We start from the raw sequence: 22,146 nt of genomic DNA, 5'->3' as shown, positions 1-22,146 counted from the left end.
CGCACTCCCTCTGCTGGAGGGGCAGATTTCAGCTAATGCGCGCAGATAGCTTGTATCCTGTTTGCGTGCACAGCACGCCACAGCAGCCCCTCCACCCTCGGCATTGGGAGATTCCCCCCCACCCCGCGCCTCCCAGCACCATGTCCCGCGATCCCCCGGCGCCCTCTCCCGTGATCCCCCCCAGGCTCCCAGTGCCCTGTCTCCGATCGCCCCTCGCCCGCCTCCCAGCGCCCTGTCCAGCAATCCCCCCTCGCCTGCCTCCCAGCGCCCTGTCCCGCAATCCCCCCTCCCTGCCTCCCAGCGTCCTGTCCCCGATCCCCCCTCGCCCGCCTCCCAGCGCCCTGTCCCCAATCCCCCCTCGCCCGCCTCCCAGCGCCCTGTCCCGCGATCCCCCCCTCGCCCGCCTCCCAGCGCCCTGTCCCGCGATCCCCCCTCCCTGACTCCCAGCGCCCTGTCCCGCGATCCCCCCCTCGCCCGCCTCCCAGCGCCCTGTCCCCGATCCCCCCTCCCCGCCTCCCAGCGCCCTGTCCCCGATCCCCCCTCGCCCGCCTCCCAGCGCCCTGTCCCGCGATCCCCCCCGCGCCCGCCTCCCAGCGCCCTGTCCCGCGATCCCCCCTCGCCCGCCTCCCAGCGCCCTGTCCCGCGATCCCCCCCTCGCCCGCCTCCCAGCGCCCTGTCCCCGATCCCCCCTCGCCCGCCTCCCAGCGCCCTGTCCCCGATCCCCCCTCGCCCGCCTCCCAGCGCCCTGTCCCGCGATCCCCCCCTCGCCCGCCTCCCAGCGCCCTGTCCCCGATCCCTCCTCGCCCGCCTCCCAGCGCCCTGTCCCGCGATCCCCCCTCCCCGCCTCCCAGCGCCCTGTCCCGCGATCCCCCCTCCCCGCCTCCCAGCGCCCTGTCCCCGATCCCCCCTCGCCCGCCTCCCAGCGCCCTGTCCCGCGATCCCCCCTCGCCCGCCTCCCAGCGCCCTGTCCCGCGATCCCCCCTCGCCCGCCTGCCAGCGCCCTGTCCCCGATCCCCCCCTCGCCAGCCTCCCAGCGCCCTGTTCCGCGATCCCCCCCCTCGCCCGCCTCCCAGCGCCCTGTCCCCGATCCCCCCTCGCCCGCCTCCCAGCGCCCTGTCCCCGATCCCCCCTCCCCGCCTCCCAGCGCCCTGTCCCGCGATCCCCCCTCGCCCGCCTCCCAGCGCCCTGTCCCGCGATCCCCCCTCGCCCGCCTGCCAGCGCCCTGTCCCGCGATCCCCCCTCGCCCGCCTCCCCGCGCCCTGTCCCGCGATCCCCCCTCGCCCGCCTCCCAGCGCCCTGTCCCGCGATCCCCCCTCGCCCGCCTCCCAGCGCCCTGTCCCGCGATCCCCCCTCGCCCGCCTGCCAGCGCCCTGTCCCCGATCCCCCCCTCCCCGCCTCCCAGCGCCCTGTCCCGCGATCCCCCCCTCGCCCGCCTCCCAGCGCCCTGTCCCGCGATCCCCCCTCGCCCGCCTCCCAGCGCCCTGTCCCCGATCCCCCCTCCCCGCCTCCCAGCGCCCTGTCCCGCGATCCCCCCTCGCCCGCCTCCCAGCGCCCTGTCCCGCGATCCCCCCTCGCCCGCCTCCCAGCGCCCTGTCCCGCGATCCCCCCTCGCCCGCCTCCCAGCGCCCTGTCCCGCGATCCCCCCCTCCCCGCCTCCCAGCGCCCTGTCCCGCGATCCCCCCTCGCCCGCCTCCCAGCGCCCTGTCCCGCGATCCCCCCTCGCCCGCCTCCCAGCGCCCTGTCCCGCGATCCCCCCTCGCCCGCCTCCCAGCGCCCTGTCCCGCGATCCCCCCTCGCCCGCCTGCCAGCGCCCTGTCCCGCGATCCCCCCCTCGCCCGCCTCCCAGCGCCCTGTCCCGCGATCCCCACCCTGCAGGCGCCCTATTCCAGCACTCGCCTCCCTGTCAAAGTTGAAACAACACACACTGGGTGGGGGAAGTAACGAGCCAATGGGAAGAAAGCTGGAAAAAAAGAGGCAACCAATGAGCTGGGACGTCGGTGTGCGGAGGAGCGGCCCAATGAGCAGGCTCCGAACACGGACGTAGCACAGCAACGTTCAAGGATCGCACTGTGGGGGCAGCACGGCCGCACGTGGGGGCAGCTTCGGGTTCGGGTCTGCAGCGCGTCTGCCCGTCAGGGGGACTCTGGGGGCGAGGCGGGACGGGCAGGCCCGGCGTGACGCCCCCTCCCCGCGCCATGGCTCTGCTGCCCCGCACCGCGCGGGACTTCGCCTCGGCCCAGTACTGGGAGCGCTTCTTCCAGCAGCGCGGGTCGCGCGCCTTCGAGTGGTACGGCGGGTACCTGGAGCTGTGCGCGGCGCTGCACAAGTACGTGCGTCCCCGAGACAAGGTGAGCGCTGAGCGGCCGGGGGCGCCTCCATTGGGTGGGGCCCGGGCCGAAGGGTAGAGCGCGTTCGCGACTCCCCCGATTCTAGTAGGGTATAGGCCCCCCGGCTGGGGTCAGAAGCAGCCCAAGGAAGAGGGAGCGGGTGAAATCGCTGCCAGGCGGGGGCATCACTGAATAGCACCCAGAGAGTACATCCGATGAAGTGAGCGTAGCTCACGAAAGCTTATGATCAAATAAATTGGTTAGTCTCTAAGGTGCCACAAGTACTCCTTTTTTTTTTTTCACCCAGAGAGTGGGTGTCACGGGCTCGCTGGCCCGTTGGAGGGTTCATGTCTGGGGGGTCCTGCCAGCCAGGGTCGGTCCTGGGTCCCGTGCCAATGTTTTCATTAGCCACTTGGGTAACGCAGGGTAGGGCCTGCTTGTAATGTTGGTGGCTGGCACCAAGCAAGTAGGGGTAGGGGCACTGGGTAGGCCAGGATTAGAATTCAGAGCAACCTGAGTTCAACAGGATGGAAGTCAATAAAACATGTGAAAAGTGCTGCACTTTGGAAGGAAAAATGAAATGCACAGTTACAGAAAGGGGAATAACCATCTGGGCAGTGCTGCTGCTGGAAAGGATCTGGGGTTGTAGTAGAATCGCAGATTGGATCTGATGCTGTTGCAGAAAAGGTTAATGTTCTGGGACATGTCAGGCAAAGCAGTGTATGTAAGATACAGGATGTAATTGTCACACTCTGCTTGGTACTGGTGAGGCATCAACTGGAGTACTGTGTGGGTGCCACACTTTAAGAAAGATGTGGACAAACTGGAGAAAGTCCCGAAGAGAGCAACAAAAATAAGTTTTGAAAACTTGACCTATGAAGAAAGGTGTGAGTTTTTTGGGGGGGGGGGGGAGATTAAAGGGGGTTAGAGGGGTAGGTTCAGCCTTGAGAAAAGAAGGATGAGGGTGGGAAATCTGATGATGGTCCTCAAATATGTTAAAGGCTGTTGTAAAGGAGACAGGGATCAATTGTTCTCCATGTCCAGTGACGGAAAGACAACAAGTAATGGGCTTAATTTGTAGCAAGAGAGGTTTAGGTTACATATTAAGAAAGCTTTCTAACTCTAAGGGTAGTTAAGGTCTGGAATAAGCTTTCAAGGAAGGTTGTGGAATCCCCATCATTGGAGGTTTCTAAGAACAGGTTACACAAACATCTGTCAGGGAGTGTCTAGGTTTACTTGGTCCTGCCTCAGTGCAGGGGGCTGGCCTCAATAATTTCTCAAAGTCCCTTCCAGCCCTATGTTTCTATGATTCTGATTCTCTTAGGGCAGGCTTTGTATGGGCATGTGAAGAGGTATAGGCAGGGGCTGGGCTGGGCTGGGCTGGGCTGATCTCCTAGGTGCTGAGGACAGAAGATTTCTTTGATTCACAGCCCAGTGTTACAGTTGGGTGGCTCAAAGCCTAAAACATATGCCAAATCCATCCCAGAATAGGAGACTCCAAATACTACTTGCTTGATTGGATGTGGATCTGTGAGTAGGGAGGCAGCTTGGCAGGTAATCCCATGGATGCTCAGCGTATCCAGGCCAGTATCTCCCCATAGCCTAGTGCTAAGCTAATGGCCCAGTCTGGTGTTGGAGATAGTGACCAGTAGATAAAACCAAGATCATGACCACTTGTGGTCATAAGTGATTTCACAGCACTTCTCAGAAGAGATGGGGTATGGCTCCCCTTATTCTGGCTAAAATCTAGCTCAGATAATCACATCCTGTCTCCCTGAATTTCATGTGCAGTCCAGGTTACATCCACTCGAGTTTACTAGTTGCTGTGCATTAGTCATCAGATGGTGTCTTCCACCTGGATGCAGCTATAGTGCAGTGGTGGGGAAGGGATTCCTGCGTGTGTGTGTGTGTTTAACATGTACGTGTCGAATGCCTCCTTTCTGTGTGGTGACTCCTGCTGTAGTATATTTATTGCAAGATCCCAGAGTGTTGGTTAGTGAGCATTCATGGTGGGTTTGTCTCCCAGAGAATCCGTTGTTTGCTGATCTCCATGGAGTGTGTATGTGTGTTTGGGATCGGTTGGGATAAATAGGGCTGTGTGTGTATCCATAGGAAAACTATTATCTCTTTAAATTTCTCAGGTTCTTGTAGTGGGTTGCGGCAACTCCGAACTGAGCGAGCAGATGTATGATGTGGGCTACCAGGACATTGTGAACGTGGACATCAGTGAGGTGGTGATAAATCAGATGAGGGAGCGGAATGCCCACAGGAGGCCAAAGATGAGCTACCTGCAGATGGACATGCTGCAGATGGATTTCCAGGACGCTCAGTTCCAGGTGGTATTGGACAAGGGCACCCTGGATGCTATCCTGGTTGATGAAGAGGAGGCCACCCTCGAAAGGGTGGACAGGATGTTTGCTGAGATTAGCCGGATGCTGCAGGTTGGAGGCCGTTACCTGTGTATCTCCTTGGCCCAGGCCCATGTGGTGAAGAAGGTGGTAGGCTACTTCTCCCGGGAAGGCTGGATGGTGCGCGTTCACCAGGTCTCTGGCAGTGATGACGGAGCGGACAAGCAGCAGTTTGTTCTGCCTGTTTTTGTCTACGTCATGACCAAGTTCAAGAAGATCCCTGGTTCGGTTCTGCAGATCCTCGAGATCTGCACGGAGGAGCAGGACAAGCCTGTGCGGGTGGAGAGCGCTGAGCAGTTGGTCGAGGCAATAAAGGAGAGGCAGCTGTATGCTCTGCTGCGCAGCCAGCTGAATAAAAACCCCAGCGCGAGCCACGTCTCCCTGGATCTGTGTGATGCGGATGCTGGGAAACCTCGGTACACTCTGCATGTAGTGGACAGCCCCTCAGTGAAAGCCTCCCGGAACAATCACTTCGCCATCTTCATCAGTGAGTTCAGCTCCTCCGAGAGGATATTTCTCTAGCTGAGATGTTCAAAATAGGGATGAAATCCTGATCCCATTGAAGTCCATAGAAAAACTCCCATTGATTTCAGCAGGGGTCACAATTTCAGGTGTCTAAAGTTAAGCTCTTAAGCCTCTGGTTAAGTATAAGATAGGCCTGATTTTCACCAGTGCCGGACACCCAACAACTCCCATTCATTTCTATGGCAGTTGCTGGGTGCTCAGCACTAGAGACAGTTAGAGATTTTCCAACTGAACTTTTTCTGCTGGCAAATGCCAAGTTGGTGGTATGAAATATTTCACCAAATCTCTCACAGACTGGATGAAACTTTCATTAAAACACAGGCAGGTTTCCCTGTACCCCCACCCCCCAGTTCTGGGGATGAGCAGCATTTCTCCAGCTCCCAGAGCTGTGGGCTGATAGGGAGGCTCAGTGACTCTCCAGCAGCTGGGCTGAGATTTCCCAGGTGAGGGTGGTCAGGAAGCCAGAAACATTTTGTTTCAGTTCTCCTGAAATGGAATTTTTCTTTAAATTTCTTCCAGTGAAAAGTTTTCATGGTTTTGACGGTTCTTTCCAAAGCAGGATGAATTCTCTCCCCACCCCCCATCCTAACTTTTTTTCAGAAAGATTCCCATTTTTTTGGCCAGCTCTGCTCAGCAACTCTGAAAATCAAGTTAGTTATCAAAGATGCCTTTCAAGGCTCCTGAGCCCCTAAATTTAGACCCCTGGTTTTGAAAATCTTGGTCTCCAGGAGCAAAAGAACTAGACACATTAGCTTGCCATGGTATTGTGTGTAGGCAGAGCCCAGTCACTGACCAAAAAGCAGTGTGATGCTGTGGCCTGATACAAACCCTTAATCTGACATAGGGGACTGGTTATGAAGATGGATGGATAACTGCCCCATTTTTCATCTCCAAAATGTGCCCATCGGTGTAATCTGAAGCTGTATTGGTGAACACCTGGGCTTTATTGCATCGGTATTTGAGATACTGGATAGCCCCTTACATCAGCTCGGAGAGCAAATGCACAATATAAGATACAGCTGTTAACCTGTAGGATCTGATTCTGCCACCTTCCCAAAGAGCTATTCCCAACCCCTATGAATAGCCCCATTCGTTTCATTGAGGCTACGTATGGAAAAAAGGTACCAGCAGCTGAGAGTTCTGGTGGCAGAATCTGCCCCCTAGTAAATAGCAGATACTGATCATGGAACATTCATACATGTTTGTTACTAACTTTGTCTGTGATGCTCAGTCCTGTTACTGCCAGGTAAAGGTTAAATAGACCAATTTACTCTGTGTTAATATCATAAACGTACTCACTGCAGTTAGCCTTTCCTTGGTGGATGCATGTGTATGGTATTTATCGTGTGTACAAACTGCTGGCTTCCTTAGGATCAGCAGGAGCTCTGAGGTAGCTTCTTCCTTGAATTTGAGAGAGCTCTGCTATTTTAAAAAAAAACAAACAAAACCATTTGACTGAGATTTCAGTGTATGAAATCCAAGCCTCCTTAACAGAATGCAGAAACCTCCCCTCTTCTTAGCCACACACAAAGCAGGTCACACTGGTTAGTGCATTTTTAGTATTTCTTCAATTGCCCTCTTCCAACCTGTTACCAGTAGTGGAATTAATTTTTCACATTATTAAGGCAGATTTGTCTGCTAGACAATAACAATAATAGATGGCCTGTTTGATTTTCATCCAAGGAGGCAACGTAGTCCAGCGCACAGGGCTGAGAGTTGGGATTCCTGAAGTTTGTTACCTTCTCTGGCTCATTGTGTGACCAATTAACCACACTGCATCTCAACTGTCCTGTTCATAAATATGGGGCAGATACTTGCTCCACTTTCCAAGTGCTTTGGAATCTACAACTGGATGAGATCCAGAGGAGTGCTAAGTCTTCTTGTTTCATTAGCACAGACTCTAGATACACAGTCCTGCAATGCATTCAAGCCTTCGTGTTATGAATGCGTTGGAGGAAGGGGCATCCAAAATGGATTCAGTCAAGGGGTGCATTGGCAGCTTTCAGGGCCATGGGACTGCATCTAATTTGTCAAATCTGGAGAATGCAGTTGTCACTGTCCTCAGTATAACAGGAGCACGCTGTGTACCGGCTCCATCTCGATCCAAGCAGCACAGATGTACTGTGTTCTGGAGCTTATCTGCATTAGAGATGAGGGCAGCTACTTCAGATACATAGGTAGCACTGTACTTCTAGCACCATCCGTTTCTGCCACCGTGGTCTCTGCTCTCCTGACCGCAACCCCTTTCTCCAGTACCGCAGGGCAGAGAGACCGAGTGGCTCTTTGGAACAGAGGCGGGTCGGAAGCAGCTGGCTGCCAGCGCAGGCTTCAGGCGGCTGATAACGGTGGCGCTGCACAGAGGTCAGCACTACGAAGGGATGGAAGGCATCCAGGCAGAGCTGTCAGGGAAGGTGATGGAGCTGGCACCACCCGGCCTTCCATCCCAGCAGCAAGTAAGTGCTGTTTCCAGCAGCTGTGTTCAAGCATCTCCTTGGGCAGAGCCGCAAACCCAGCCTGTGCCCCACACCTCCATAACCAGACTCTAGCTCAGAGGTGGGCAAATTATGCCCTGTGGGCCACATCTCCTGCCTGGCCTCTGAGCTCCTGGCCCGGCAGGCTAGCCCCCGGCCCCTCCCCTGCTGTTCCCCACCGCCTACCCCGGTAAGGGGTCAGGGAGCACGGGGGTGTTGGATAGAGGGCAGGGGAGTTCGGGGTGGTGGTCAGGGGCGAGGGTGTGGATAGGGGTTGGGGCAGTCAGAGGGCAGAGAACAGGGGGGTTGAATGGGGGCAGGGGTACCACCAGTCAGAAAGGTGGGGGGTTGGATGGGGTGGCAGGGGGCAGGCAGGGGTTCCGGGGCAGTCAGGGAGGGTTGGATGGGGCAGGGGTCCCCGGGGGGGGGGGAAGGTGTGGGAGGGGACTTGGCCACACCTGGCTGTTTGGGGAGGCACAGCCTCTCCTAACCAGCCCTCCATACAATTTCAGAAACCTGATGTGGCCCGCAGGCCAAAAGGTTAGCCCGCCCCTGCTCTAGCTCCTACTTCAGGGCATCCTGCTGCTCTCTGTTGCCTTCCATCTCTCTGTGCAGTCATATTTTCCTTTCAGCTGGAAGTGGGCTCCAATTGCAAAATTTGATCTGGCTCCAGTCAAGGGAGGGGTTCAGCTCTGAGGCTTAATTCAGCCCAGTATCTAGCTGCTGTTTTATTCTCCTCCCCACACCAGCTCCAGTCACTTCATTCCTTCAGGCTGTGATTTTTGGATGCCTTAATTTGAGGGCCTCAACTTCAGATACCCCAACGGGGCCTGATTTTTATAGGGAGGGCATCTCAAGTTGGGCACCCAAAACCACTTGCCCTATTTGCAAATATTGGCCTGAGTCTCTTCCGCTTTCCTGTTTCTTTCTGCAGCTTTCTCCCCACCTCGCTGAGGACTGAACCATTCAGCAACTCATAAAACATGTATTCTTGCTGTGACTTGATAACAGTGGTGAAAACACTGGCCAAGCTACTATGCCACACAAACCTGTCTGCTCCTCACCCTCCCCTGATATCCTCCACTTCCTACGGCAAATATCCTTCCAGTTCCTAAGATGCATCTGGTTCAGCTTGACTTCCTAAGGGGAGGCGTAGAACGGTTTATTGTGCCTTTTTCAGTATTAGCAGGTCAAATGGGATCTATCTTGGATCCAGTTCTATTCAGTGTCTTCATAAATGATTTGGGTAATGGCATAGACAATGCACTGACAACATTTTTGGATGATGCCAAAGGGGGTTTTTTTGCAGGCACTTTGAAGGACAGGTTTAGAATTCAAAATGATTTTGAAAAACTGGAGAAATGGTCTGAAATAAATAAGATGAAATTGAATAAGGACAAATGCAAAGTACTCCATTTGGAAGAAGAAATCAATTGCACAAATACAAAATGGGAAATTACTGCCTAGGAAGGAGTACTGCAGAAAGGGATCTGGGGGTTATAGTGGATCACAAACTCAATATGAGTCAACAGTGTAACACTGTTGCAGATAAAGCGAACTTCATTTTGGGATATGTTACTCGGAGTGTTGTAAGCAAGACACAAGAAGTAAGTCAAACAGGCCATCTACATATAGCAGACAAATCTGCCTTAATAATGTGAAAGACTAATTCTACTACTGCTCAGCACTGAAAAGGCCTCAGTTGGAGTGTTGTGTCAAGTTCTGGGCACCATACTTCAAGAAAGATGTGGACAAATTGGAGAAAATCCAGAGAAGAGCAACAAAAATGATTAAAGATCTAGAAAACATGACCTACGAGGGAAGGTTGGAAAAAATGGGTTTGTTTAATCTGGAGAAGAGACGACTGAGGAGAGACATAATAATCTTCAACTATGTAAAAGATTCTTACAAAGAGGAGGGTGATATATTGTTCTCCTTATCCACTGAGGACAGGACAAGGAGCAATGGGCTTAAAATGCAGCAAGAGAGATTTAGGTTAGACATTAGGAAAAGCTTCCTAACTGTCAGGGTAGTTAAGCCCTGAAATAAATTACCTACAGACTTACCTACAGAGGTTGTGGAATCTCCATCTTTGGAGGTTTTAAGAACAGGTTAGACAAACACCTGTCAGGTATGGTCTAGATAATACTTTGTCCTACCCCAGTGCAGGGGATTGGACTAGACGACCTATCAAGGTCCCTTCCACTCCTAGATTTCTGTTACTCTTTGAAACTGTTGTGCCGGTCTCCTATTAAAGGCAAAAGTACAGGAGACCAGGCAAAACTGGATTCTATGATCTGTCAGCCTTTCAGATTTCAGTAGATGTGGGAAATCAGATTAAAATCCCCAGGGTTGAACCTGCCCCTGCAGATCTGGTACCAGGTCTGGTTCTGGGGCAACTGAAATTGTTTATGAGGTTTCTAGCCAAGACGTGAGAATTCTCATGAGAACAACTGATCTCCTAAGAATCTTGCCAAATTGGACAACTATCTTAAAAGAGCATTTGATTTATTTATTTTGGCACCACTGAAAATCAGACCAGATCCTTGCTTTGGCCTGCAAGCCAAGCTCTGAACCCATCAGAATCTGTATCCAAACAGTCCCTGGACCATCATGCTATATGGGGGCCCTTTGAGCTGGGTTGCAGTGCTATTGCCTTGGTCTCCAGTCAGCCTAGACAGGGATTGCAGGTGGGAGTTTGCACAACTCTGATTAGAACAACAAACTGCCTTGTGTTCATAATGCTATTTTCCTATTGCGGTCTCTGGGCTCTTCCTCTGGTTCTTTCTGTAAAGTCTCTGGTGTCTCCTGTGTGAGTTAGTTTCCCCCATTGCTTTTCTTTCTCCCCCAGGTGCCGTTTCTCTCTGTAGGGGGGGACATCGGGGTCCGTACCATTCAGCACCGGGACACCAGCACCATGAGTGGGGAATATCTCATCGAAGATGTGAAAGGGGACAACATGTGCTACTTCCGGCGGCTCATCTTCCTCAGCAACAGGAACGTGGTACAGTCGGAAGCCAGGCTGCTGTCCAGTGCAGCCCCTAGAGGTGTGTAAACTTGGGCCTAGGGATTTGGGAAAGATTCTCAGGGCTTGGGCAGCACAGTAAAGGGCTGCGAAGAGTTCAGTAGACCCAGGAGCCGTTGGATGGCTCTGGGCAGCAATAAGCAGATTGGAAGCAATGGGAGCATATCATGAGAGTAAATGGAACAACCACACTAGGTGACATCTAACTCATCCCAGGGGGCCACTGTGGAGAAGAAAGATCGGGGTGTATTGGTTGATCACAGGATGACTATAAGCCGTCAGTGTGATGTGGCTGTGAAAAAGGCTAGTGCAGTCGTAGGATGCATCAGGCAAGGCATTTCCAGTAGAAATGGGGAAGTGTTAATACCATTATACAAGGCACTGGTGAGACCTCATCTGGAATACTGTGCAGTTCTGGTGTCCCATGTTTAAGAAACATGAATTCAAACTGGAACAGGTGCAGAGAAGGGCTGCTAGGATGATCAGAGTAATGGAGAACCTACCTTATGAGAGGAGACTCAAAGAGCTTGGCTTGTTTGGCTTAACAAAATGAAGGCTATGGGGAGATAACTCTCCCTCCCTGGTATTTAAGGGCTAGTGTTGGCACAAGAACAAATGGATGTAAACTGGCCACCAACAAGTCTAGGCTTGAAATTAGGCAAAGATTTCTAACAATCTGAAGAGAGAAGTTCTGGAACAGCCTCCCAAGGGGAGCAGTGGGGGGAAAAAAGCCTAACTGGCTTCACGACTGAGCTTGATACATTTATGGAGGGCATGGTATGATGAGGTTGCCTACAATGACCCATCTGCTATTAGTAAATATCTCCAGCGGCCAGAGAGGGACACTAGATGGGGAGGGCTCTGAGTTACCACAGAGAATTCTTTCCCAGGTGTCTGCCTGGAAAGTCTTGCCCACATGATCAGAGTCTAACTCAGGGGTGGCCAACCTGTGGCTCCGGAGCCACATGCGGCTCTTAACAGAAGTTAATATGCGGCTCCTTGCATAGGTCCCAACTCTTGGCGCCTGTAGCTCCCGCCCCACTTTCCAGTGTGCCAGGGGGTGCTCGCTGTTCAACCCCTGGCTCTGCCACAGGCCCTGCCCCCACTCCACCCCTTCCTGCCCCCTCCCCTGAGCCTGCCATACCCTCACTCCTCCCCCCTAGAGCCTCCTGCACACCACGAAACAGCTGATCAGAAGGTGCGGGGAGGGAGGGGGAGGTGCTGATCAGTGGGGCTGCCGGTGGGTGGGAGGCGCTGGGAGCGGGGGTGGGGGGAGCTAATGCGGCGGTGGGGGGGGCTGCTGACCTATTACTGTGGCTCTTTGGCAATGTCCATTGGTAAATTCTCCTCCTCAGGCTCAGGTTGGCAACCCCTGGTCTAACTGATCACCATATTTGGGGCGGTGAAGGAATTTTCTCCTGGGTGACACTAACAGTGACTGGGGTTTTTTCACCTTCCTCTGCGGCATGGGGCACTTGCAGGTTTAAACAAGAGTAAACAGCAGATTAGCCCACAATCCAATCCTGCACCTTTTGCTGTGAGGAAACGTTTTCTAGTGTTCATCCTGTGTTTTCCTCTTCTTAATCCTTTTTCAGTGCTCCTAGTGGTGCCTCTAAACCATTCCTCCACCACCACCACCTCCTCCTCCTTCAGCTGAGCGAGGCTGGCGGTCTTCACAATGACCTGATGTAGAGTCTGAATATTACTGATCTGTTAGATGTTCAGTGGAACTCGAGAAAGATGGATTGTCGTCTTAGGTCTGACGCCATCTCTCAGCTGCCAGGAGCAGCATTTTAATTCATTAAGGGAAGGACAAAACTAAACCCCGAAGGACGAGGGAGACTCCGACATGCTGAGAACAAGAGAGTAAAACTGATAAATGTTGACACAACAGTACCTCGAGCCAAGCACAGCAGCCACAAGGTCCCGGTTGAACTGATAGGAGAGAATGAGGCCACACCCCATGTTTTCCTGTTGGCAGCTACCCTTGAAGTCTTAGCTGCCAGTGAACAAGTGATCAGAAATGGTTTTTCACAGGCAGGAAGGGACTTCGGGGGATGGAGTCCATCCTGCGGGGGAGGTGGGATAGTCTGGAGATGACGTGTATAGACTAGAGGGGAGTGAGGCTGATATCAGAGGTCGGTGGGTGTGGGGCTCCAGGAGCCCAGGCTGGTGGGTGTCTGTTTGAAATGTTGGAAAGGGAGCAGCAAACGGAGTTAACCACAGCCAGAGGGAGGACTACGGGCTTGGGCAATGGGGAGAGATCATCCAGCCCCCTTGAAAACCTAGCTACAGTCTGACCATAAGAGGAACCCCTAATGGATACAGCAGAGTAAAACGAGCCCTTCTCCAAGCTTCTGCATGGCCACATGGGGACTTAGCGACCTCCCTCCCCCAAGGATATGTCCTGTTGTCCCCAGCGCATGTCGGGTGTGCCAGCCCCTCTGCATGTCTGCCTGGGCATCTGGCTAATCTCTACTGTGTTGTTCAGGTCAGAAGAAGCGGAAGAAGGACAAGAAGAAACAGGCGTCTGGCTCCAGCGAGGCCCCCCCAGAGTCAGCTGGCCAGGCCATTGACCGGAGCTACCTCTGCTGTGAACACCATAAGGCCATGGTTGCAGGACTGGCTCTGCTGAGAAATCCTGAGCTCCTACCAGGTGCGAGGCTCACGAGCTAAGAGAAATGACACTCCCCCACCACAGGAGAGGGCAAGTCCCTAGTACAAGTCTTCCCTGCACTTGTACCTGAGTCAACTCAGAGTCAGGGGCAGCTAAGGTGGGGGGGGGAAGTATCTCCATCAGTGACCGAATGGCAGGGCGGGCCCAGGGACTCCTCTCTGGCTGCCGCTGGTGCTAGTCCGTCTGTGTCCTCTCCCTATCCCAGAGGTGGGGGTGAGTCTCTGGTGCCATCTGGACACAGCATGGAAAGTGCTGTAGCCTCCCCCAGCATGAAAGGTGCTTCAGAATCAGCACATGTCAGTTTTGGTATGGAGTGGCTGTGGAGGCTACTGGTTAGAGCAGGAGCCTTGGACTACGGACTCCTGGTTTCTGTTCCTGGCGCTCACACCGAGTGCGTATGGGTTGATGTGTCTGTGCCCCAGCTCCCCTGTCTGTAAAGCGGCAAGGACGACACTTGCCCACATCCTGCTGGAAGGGAGGGGAAGCTCTGCTAGCTCAAGCTCACCAAGCACTTTGAGATCCTCCTGTGGCAGGCCCTGGAGGAGCGCCAAGCACTATTGGTCAGAGGGAAGCTCCTTGGACTGGATTTCCAGTCTGGTGGATGGGTAACTGGGGGATGTTGGGTTGGTGCTTCTGGCTGGGTGGGGGGACTGGGCGCTAGCATCGGACCTGGTGCTCCGGGTTAGGGCGCTCACCGCCTGTCGCTACAGAGCTGGTTTAAAAGACTGGTGAGGTCAGTAAGCGAAACAAGCAGCGTGGCTTCAGCACATTCCTAGCAGGCGTCGTGTACGTCCCAGGCCCAGCACCCATGCCCAGCCAGCCGTGGCTGCTTGGCATTGCAAAGCCAGGGGAGTTTCAGGGCCCGGTAGGTTGCATTGTCTGAGATGAGGGCGGTGGCCTGGTGCCTGCTGCTGTCTGCCTGGCTCTATTGCTCACTCGCTATCCTGAGCACTACCTTGTGTTCCTATTCAGCAGCCTGTGGGCAGCCACAGCCTCTGGAAAAGGCTGCTGCTGTCTCAGGATACCAAGAGCTGAGCAAAAGCAACTCTACCCCCTGGCCAGTAAGGCAGCGACAGCAACGGGGATCACCAGGTGCTGGGCAGGTGTCCCCCGACTGCCCTGAACTTCCCTGACGTGCACATCCCTGTTACATGTGTAGCTTTCGTAGGAGCCAAGTTGCCAGAATTTCCCTGGACAGTCACCCGCTGTCGATCAGCTTTGTTCTCGCCCTGAAACAGAGGGAAAAGAGGCGAGGAGGCTGGTTTCTGGATGCCACAGGGACCCCAGTGTGCAGCTGGAGGGCCAGATGTGGACGGTATTAAAATGAAAAATTCCCCTCTGAAAACTTGCTAAGTAAATCCACTCAAGGAGGAGATAGCGCAGGTGGGGAGGGGATGTCTGGAGCAGCAGAGAGCGAACTAAACCCAGCTGCAGGAGGAAAAGGTTTAGAGGTGTGTGTTTTTAGATAGTGGGGACCCAGGGACTGCGATGAATGAAGAGGAAGCCACTTCCATGCCTAAGGTCTACCCCAGATGCAATGGTGGGTGGAATGTGAGCATAGTGTTCTCCCACGCTGGCCTGGAGGGGACAGCATGGAGGCAGTTAATTTCCCAGCTTGCTTCCCACTTGCAGGAGCCAGGCTCTCGGTGCTGGTGATCGGGCTGGGTGGGGGCAGCCTGCCTCTCTTCATCCATGACTATTTCTACCAGTCCCACGTTGAGGCGGTTGAAATCGACCCCTCCATGCTGGAGGTGGCTACCCGGTGGTTCGGCTTTTCCCAAGGCGACAGGATGAAAGTTCACATTTCGGACGGCCTGGACTACGTGGCCAACATGGCAGCAGCGGCAGGTAATGGGCAAGGGTCCCTGCAGACTGATCATAGAATATCAGGGTTGGAAGGGATCTCAGGAGGTCATCTAGTCCAACTCCCTGCTCAAAGCAGGACCAATCCCCGATTTTTGCCCCAGATCCCTAAATGGCCCCCTCAAGGATTGAACTCACAACCCTGGGTTTAGCAGGCCAGTGCTCAAACCACTGAGCTATCCCTCCCCTGATGCATCCCTGACGCTCCACCAATCCCGCCTCCCTACTCTCAAATGCCGTGAGGGGATGGTATCGGTTCCATGCCTGTAGCTGCTAGCCAGGGTCCCCTTGATTCTTGACCCTGAGTGCAGCAACCCCAATGCCGATCTTCCAAGCTCCTTGCAGTTGGTTAGCTTTGTACCCCACAGGGACAGGGCAAGGGGACGGGGAGAATGTTCACAGTTCTGGAGATCCCACTAAGGCAGTGCCCTCTGGGGTGGTGAGAAGAGAGATCTGATGATGTGTTACCTCAACTCTGACTCATACCTATCCCTTTCTTGTTGATTCCCCTACTCCCCACCCAAAAGTGTCTTCTGGTGAAAGGTTCTCTTCCATTCTGAGCCACACCACCTCTCTCTCCTCCGCCCAGTCCCCCCATGCATAGGCACAGACTTCTGCTTGCACTGGTGGGTGCTTGACTTTCCTCTGCCCCCACCCCAACTCCGTCCCCTCCCTATTCTGACTCCTTCCCCAAATCATAGAATATCAGGGTTGGAAAGGACCTTAGGAGGTCAATCCCTGTCCCAGCCCCGCCTCTTCTCCTCCCCTGAACAGGCCACATTCCCGCTCCTCCCCCATCCCTCCTGGAGCTTGCTAAGCTGTCAAACAGCTGTTTGATGGTGGCAAGCACTGGGAGGAAGGTGGAGGAGCAGGGACACGGCAGGGAGGAGGCAGAGGCGGAGATGAGGTGGGGGTGGGGTGGGGAGCTTGGCTGCCGGTGGGTGCAGAGCACCCACCAACTTTTCCCCATGGGTGCTCTAGCGCCTATGCCTCCACGTCAGTCCATCACCGCTTTACCCATCAGCCATTTAATTTGTATGTAACACGCGTGAGCTGAGGTGCCATTAGCAAGGTGTGGAAGGATATCTAATTCTCTTCCACCTGCAGCCATTAGCATCATGAGCCATGACCTTTTCAGCTCTCCTAAGCTAAGTAGAGTCATCCTTTGGTATGTGGATGGGAGACCTCCAAAGAGAACCCAACGCTGGAGAAAGTGGTGGTTTTGCGTCATTGGTTACATTCTTTCCCCAGTCCCTACTGAATTAATGCCACCGCCTGGCGTTGGGGGGGGTCTTTCTGGCAAGATGTCTAATGGGCAGCATGACCACTCGTGGTCATTTAAAGATCTCCTGGCCTGGTGCCAAATTCCAGCCTGGCTGCCTGTAGTTCCAATGTAACACAGTGTTCTTTGCTTCCTCTGTTAATTGCTGAGCAGCTGCCATGCCCGCTCCAGAGGTGGCTGCATTTCTGTGGAAGGGGAGAAGACTCCTGCAAGTGTCATTCATAGAGCCTTGGATGGAAGCTGCTGTGCAAATGGCAAAAGAATCTTTTAATCTTCTACCTTTTATCTCAGCCATTCACACAGTGACTATGGCAGTGAGCAGTGCTTGGCTCATCCAACGCTATTGATTTCTTGCTCTTTGGGGATGCTAACTGGGCTGTTCTTCTTCTGCAGCACCAGCCCGGTACAATGCTGTCATGTTTGATGTAGACAGCAAGGATCCCACGCTGGGAATGAGCTGCCCGCCCCCGGCCTTTGTGGAAATGGCCTTCCTGCAGAAGGTCAGAACCATCCTGGCACCGGAAGGTACAGAAAGGCTGTCCGACAGCCTCGCGTGCGCTGAAGAGAGCAAGTGTGTCCCTAGTGGTGAAAGCTCGGCACTGGGTGGCAGGATCCCTGGGTTCTGTGCCTGGTTCTGCCACTCAGTGGCAGAGCAACCTCTGTGGCTCAGCCCCACTCTGTAAAACAGAGCGAATAACGTTGGTGAGGCAGATGGAGCCACTCAATGGATGTACAGGGCAGTGCGGGGTCAGATTGTAATGCCCTTCCCCCCAGGATGACTAGCATCTTGCTCCATGAGCGGGTCTGCTGATACCAGTGGATCTGCTCATGGAGGAAGGGGTGATGAGGGATGGTGGGCTGGCCCTATGTATGTTCAGTGATTTGCTGGCATTAGCGACAGCAATGAGAGCCCTCTGTTAGACACTGGAGTCAGCTGCTAACTAGCTGCAGGCCCATGGCTGCTTTGCAGGGGCCTCTTTGTTTGCGCTGTGTACCAGGACTCTCACCCACTTGACGTTCGGTGCTGGTGCTCTCAAGCTTTACCCAGACGAGGGCTGTGGCACCTTCTGGCTGTTAATTCAGGAGCTGCACCTAATGGGCATAAATGGAGAGACTGAGGCTGCAAGCCTGGCCGTGCTGCTGGGAGACCGTGGGTTCCAGCATGCCTGGGTGCTTGGCTCCAGTTGGAGCTCAGCCTGCTGGAATCTGTAGTCCCCTAGCAGCACCTCTATTGGTGTGGAGGATTGGGGAGTAGTGTGAGGCAGGTTGCTACTAATCACTCCAGTTCCAAACGTGCCTGTGCTTTCGGGTCTCTTTTCCCCTTGCTCCAGGCGTCTTTGTGCTCAACTTGGTGTGCCGAGACTCCCTGCTCAAAGACTCGGTTATGGCCACCCTCAAGGAGGTCTTCCCCCTGCTGTACGCCCGGAGGATCGAGGGGGAGGTCAATGAAATCCTGTTCTGCCAGCCGCACCCCGAGGGGAAGCTGGCTGCCCCGGAGCTTGTGGAGATGGGTAGGACCCTGGAGAGGACGCTGAGGAGGCCCGGCCGAGCATGGGACAGCTCCTACATCCTGTCGGACATGCTGAAGGCAGTGGAGATCGTGTGAGAGGGACGTTCTGCCTTGCCTGGGTTACCCGCCTGTGCTCTCTGTTTGGAGAGAGGAGCTGAAGGCAGTTGTGCCGTCTGACTGTAAACCCTGCGAGTGAAGAGCGGCGCCCCCCAGCACCTCAACATGTGCTCCTCCCGCCTGCTAGGGCCAGAATGGTGCATCTCGAGCAGCCTGTCAGAAGGGAGGCAGGATCCTGGAAGGGAAAACCTCCCTCTGGGGGGAAAAAGGGGGGCTGCCAGCCATAGTGAAAGGACCAAAGGGTCTCTAGGCAGCAGCAAATGGTGTGAGAAGTTCTTTTCCTTCTCCGAGTGGCTGTGTGCCAGCTGCTTAGGGGAGTGGGGCCTGGTCTAGCTCTACTACTTCGGCTTCTTATTGCTGTGGAGGCCAGTCCTGGGTGTTTGCCACGGGAGCCTCCCCCGCTCTCTGCTTTTAAAATAAAGATCTTTTTCCTTGGCAGATGTAGAATTGGGGAAGCAGGGCCTTGGGTGTGGAATAGGCGGCTAGCATGAAGGGTGGGAATGTGGGGGCCAAAGCTGGTAGGCTGGGGAAAAGCGAGGAAGTCCCACTTACAAAAGGGGGCTGTCTGGGTCTGTCTGATCCCAAATCCCACCTGTGTCTGTCCGCCTGACTCACCAATGTACAGTCTTGTCACTCGCCCTGCCTGGCATTTGTACACTTTCACCCCAGCTCTCCTGTCAGCTGGCCCACACTCCCCACAATTTTCTCTGACCCTAGATGAATAGGTAGGATCTGAGAAAGAGCTAGGCCCAGCTCTGAGCTCCTCCAGCCTGCAGGGCTCTCTCCCACTTAAATCAGAGGGAGTCTCCACTCTGTAAGGGTGTTAGAATTGGGTCCTGCGTGGATCTGTTTGTACTGCAGTGGCTGCAACCACAAAGCATGTGGTGGACATCTGATGTCTTTGAAAATGCTCTCAGCCAATACCAGTATGTCCCCCTGTGCCTTCCAGGAAAAACGTAAGCTTTTTGACAGTCTGAGGACCAGTGTCACACTGCAGCTACCTCTGGGCTAGAGCACAGCTAGGTTGAACAGTCCATAGTAACCTTAATGGTGTTTTGTGGAATGAGACATGAAGGAGAACTCAGCGTGCTGAACTAGGCTGGCCTGAATGTAAACACCTGCCTTGTAATGTAAGCCCACGCTTGCTCTTCCACCTCTTCCTTCTCGGAACAGTGCTCGGTGATGGTCACCTGTCTGAGCACTTTGTCTCTCTCCTAAACCTTTGCCCTTTTTCCAGCACAGGAGCTGGCTCAGTGCAGCTGCTGCAGGAGAGATGTTACTGCCTGAATTAGCACCAGGGTTCCTGCTCCACTGGCGCTTTGCCTGGGGGCGTCCTATCCAGGCGTGAAACATACCCAGTACTGCGGGCCCTGGGAGAGCTGCCCAGGTCAAAGCCTGGGGCTGCAGGCAGATGCGACTCAGAAGGGGAAATCATGCCCCTGTAGCCCTGAGAAACAGACACATCAAAACTCATTTCCCTTAGTACTAAAGACAAAACTCAAATAGCACCAACTTGCCAGGGCCAGGAATCTGCAAGCCCTACCCCAGCATGCTGTACTCTGGGTTGGCTCTCTGGTCCACCTTAAGGCACCCTTTGGAAGGAGGTTGGCCCCTGATGAAGGACCTCCAGGCTACAACGGCCACCTAATCCCTGCCCCCACTTCAGCCTAGTATCCAGTCATTCCCCTGCGATTGCTGGCAGAGCCCATGGTGCTCACACCCATGGCCTGGCAGCCCCTTCCTGCTAGCACCAATACTGCCTCCCCCTCAGGGGCTGTTCCTAGCCATCCTAGGCCCTAAGCCAGGATGGCAGGTGTGATCGGGTAAGGACTTGGCACCAGCCCAAAGGCCATTTTGCATAGACTTCTCGTAGACTCAGGTGCCATCTGCCCCTGGAGCTTTCACCTCTATGGGAAAGGAGGGTATCTAGCCACCAGCCCTGAGACTGACCCCTCTGGGTTAATACTGGGTGGGGGAGAAATGAATTTAGGGCTAAGGGAGCATGCTGGTACCTGACCCCTGCAAAACTGGGGCAATGGCCTCTGCAGCAGAAGGGATGGGCTTTAGGGGAGCAGAAGTGAACTCTTTGGGGAACGGCTGATGGAAATGGTGTAGGGAGGGGAGGTTGGAAGTGTGCTGGGAGGGAACCAATGGGGGACTCCAGCACTGCTTCCTGGGCAGTGTGTCAAGAGAGCAGAGGCATCAGTGGGTGTTACCAGCTGGTAACTGATTGGATCCCCGAATGCACGGCCAAGGCTCTGTGCTCACAGAGTCCCTGTGGCCACCTCCCTCCAGGAGCGAGAGTTAGCCAACATCAGGAAGAGGTGCCCAGGACTGAGTAAGGTGATTCATCATAAAAAGGTGAGGGGAAAGTGCAGCCAGAACATGAGCAGCAGGTTCTGGAGGGGGTGTTGGGGGAGGGAGAGGAGGGGGCTGCTGGGTGGAGATGACCATCTGAGCCTCCCTCTCATCATAGCCCTTCCTTTGCCTTGCAGATTAACAACAGGTGAACCTGAGTCTCTTTGAATCGTTCCCCTGCGGTATCCAGCCCCGGACACACTACTCACAGAAATCCCAGATCCTCTGCCCCCACGGAGCCCTGTAGTCCAGTTTGCCAGTTTTACCTCAAACTACTGCTCCTGCAGAACACACAGCATTTGTGAGCACTTAGAATAAAGCCAAAGTAGGTTTATTTGGAAAGAACAGAGAGTTAACTAGAAATGAGAGAGTGCTGGAAACAGATGGTTACAATACAAACCAAAACAGGCAAATCTGGGTTTACACTTACTCTTGTTTGCAAAGAATGGGACCCTTTGTGAAGAAGCCTCTGTTACAGTGACCTTGGCCTTTTTGCCTAAGCGTGGGGTATGCAAATCTCTGTTCTGCACCTCTCTTTGGGACCTGGCCTCTACCGTCCTGAGGGATTTTTTATTCTTGAGGAAGGAAACAAGCTGCCTTTGTTCCACTTCACCTGCTCATGTCCCAGCAGCTCTCAGCCAATGACACTGGTGTGGGACAGACTAGACATGGGCAGTGAAAGGCTCTGCAGCCCATGGCCAACTCCAGAGCAAGGCACTTCCCTATCCAAGGCACTCTGGAATATTTCCCCAATATTCTTTGTACTTTTTAAAAACCAGTGCTGGTGACAGATACTGGATTAGCCCACACTGGAGCTCTGACCACCCTGCCTTTCCCATGTTGCTAAAGGGGAAAGACATCTTGGCTAGAGACAGCGTTTTCCAGCATAGCAAAGGGTTGGAAAAGGCTGAAAACTGCTGGATTATTTATTATTGAGCTGTAAGGGGATCAGCCAAGGGACAGGACTTCCTGAGTGTCTTTTTCTAAACACAGGTGGAAGTCTCCACCCTTCTAAAAACCACCTTCAGTTTACTAGCAAGCAGCCCAGCTGGGCTTGGAAAGCATGACCAACCCAGGCTCTCATTGGGCTACCCACACAGGGAGAAGATTTCTGACACTAAAGGGCTCTTTGGTCTAGCAGACGTCATAATGACATCCAATGGCTGGAAACTGAAGCTAGACAAATCCAGACAAGAAATAAGGTGCCAGGGTTTAGCAGTGAGGGTAGTTAACCACTGGATGGACAGGGTGGATTCTCTATCACACGGAGTTTTAAAGGCAACATTGGGGGTCTTTTTAAAAGAGCTCCTCTAGCTCAACCAGAGGCCATGGGCTTGATATAGACATTAGTTGGTGGAATTCTCTGGCCTTGTTATGCAGGAGGTCAGACTAGATGGTCAGAGTGGTCCCTTCTGGCCCTATAAACTTGATGATTTAGGTTTTCATACCATGCCCTTCACTGCAATGCCAGAGTGCCTCCAGAATTAGGGACTAAGACCCAGATCCACAAAAGCGTTTAGGCTCCTAAATTCCATTAATTTCAGTGGAATTAAGAAGCTTAAATACCTGTAGGATCTGGGCCG

The 22,146-nt window shown here is 54.1% G+C and overlaps 1 protein-coding gene across 2 annotated transcripts; it reads left to right on the top strand.

Annotated features, from left to right (window-relative positions):
- The first annotated feature begins 1,919 nt into the window (after positions 1-1,919).
- On the top strand, positions 1,920-18,640 carry METTL13 (methyltransferase 13, eEF1A N-terminus and K55). 2 transcript variants are annotated; one of them, XM_073356330.2, is made up of 8 exons: positions 1,920-2,348; positions 4,469-5,222; positions 7,514-7,713; positions 10,583-10,778; positions 13,248-13,412; positions 15,066-15,281; positions 16,972-17,078; positions 17,910-18,640. In XM_073356330.2, the coding sequence occupies exons 1-8, from the start codon at positions 2,196-2,198 to the stop codon at positions 18,111-18,113; spliced, it is 1,995 nt and encodes a 664-aa protein (XP_073212431.2). In that variant the 5' UTR covers positions 1,920-2,195; the 3' UTR covers positions 18,114-18,640. The 2 variants fall into 2 exon arrangements, with proteins under 2 accessions (XP_073212431.2, XP_073212430.2); XM_073356329.2 differs by having other exon boundaries at positions 1,926-2,348; positions 16,972-17,103.
- The last annotated feature ends 3,506 nt before the right edge of the window (positions 18,641-22,146 follow it).

This window comes from Lepidochelys kempii, chromosome 8 (assembly GCF_965140285.1).
Source record: "Lepidochelys kempii isolate rLepKem1 chromosome 8, rLepKem1.hap1, whole genome shotgun sequence".
Taxonomy (NCBI): domain Eukaryota; kingdom Metazoa; phylum Chordata; order Testudines; family Cheloniidae; genus Lepidochelys; species Lepidochelys kempii.
Note: the sequence above shows the minus strand (reverse complement) of the source record. Positions and strands in the feature narration are given on the sequence as shown.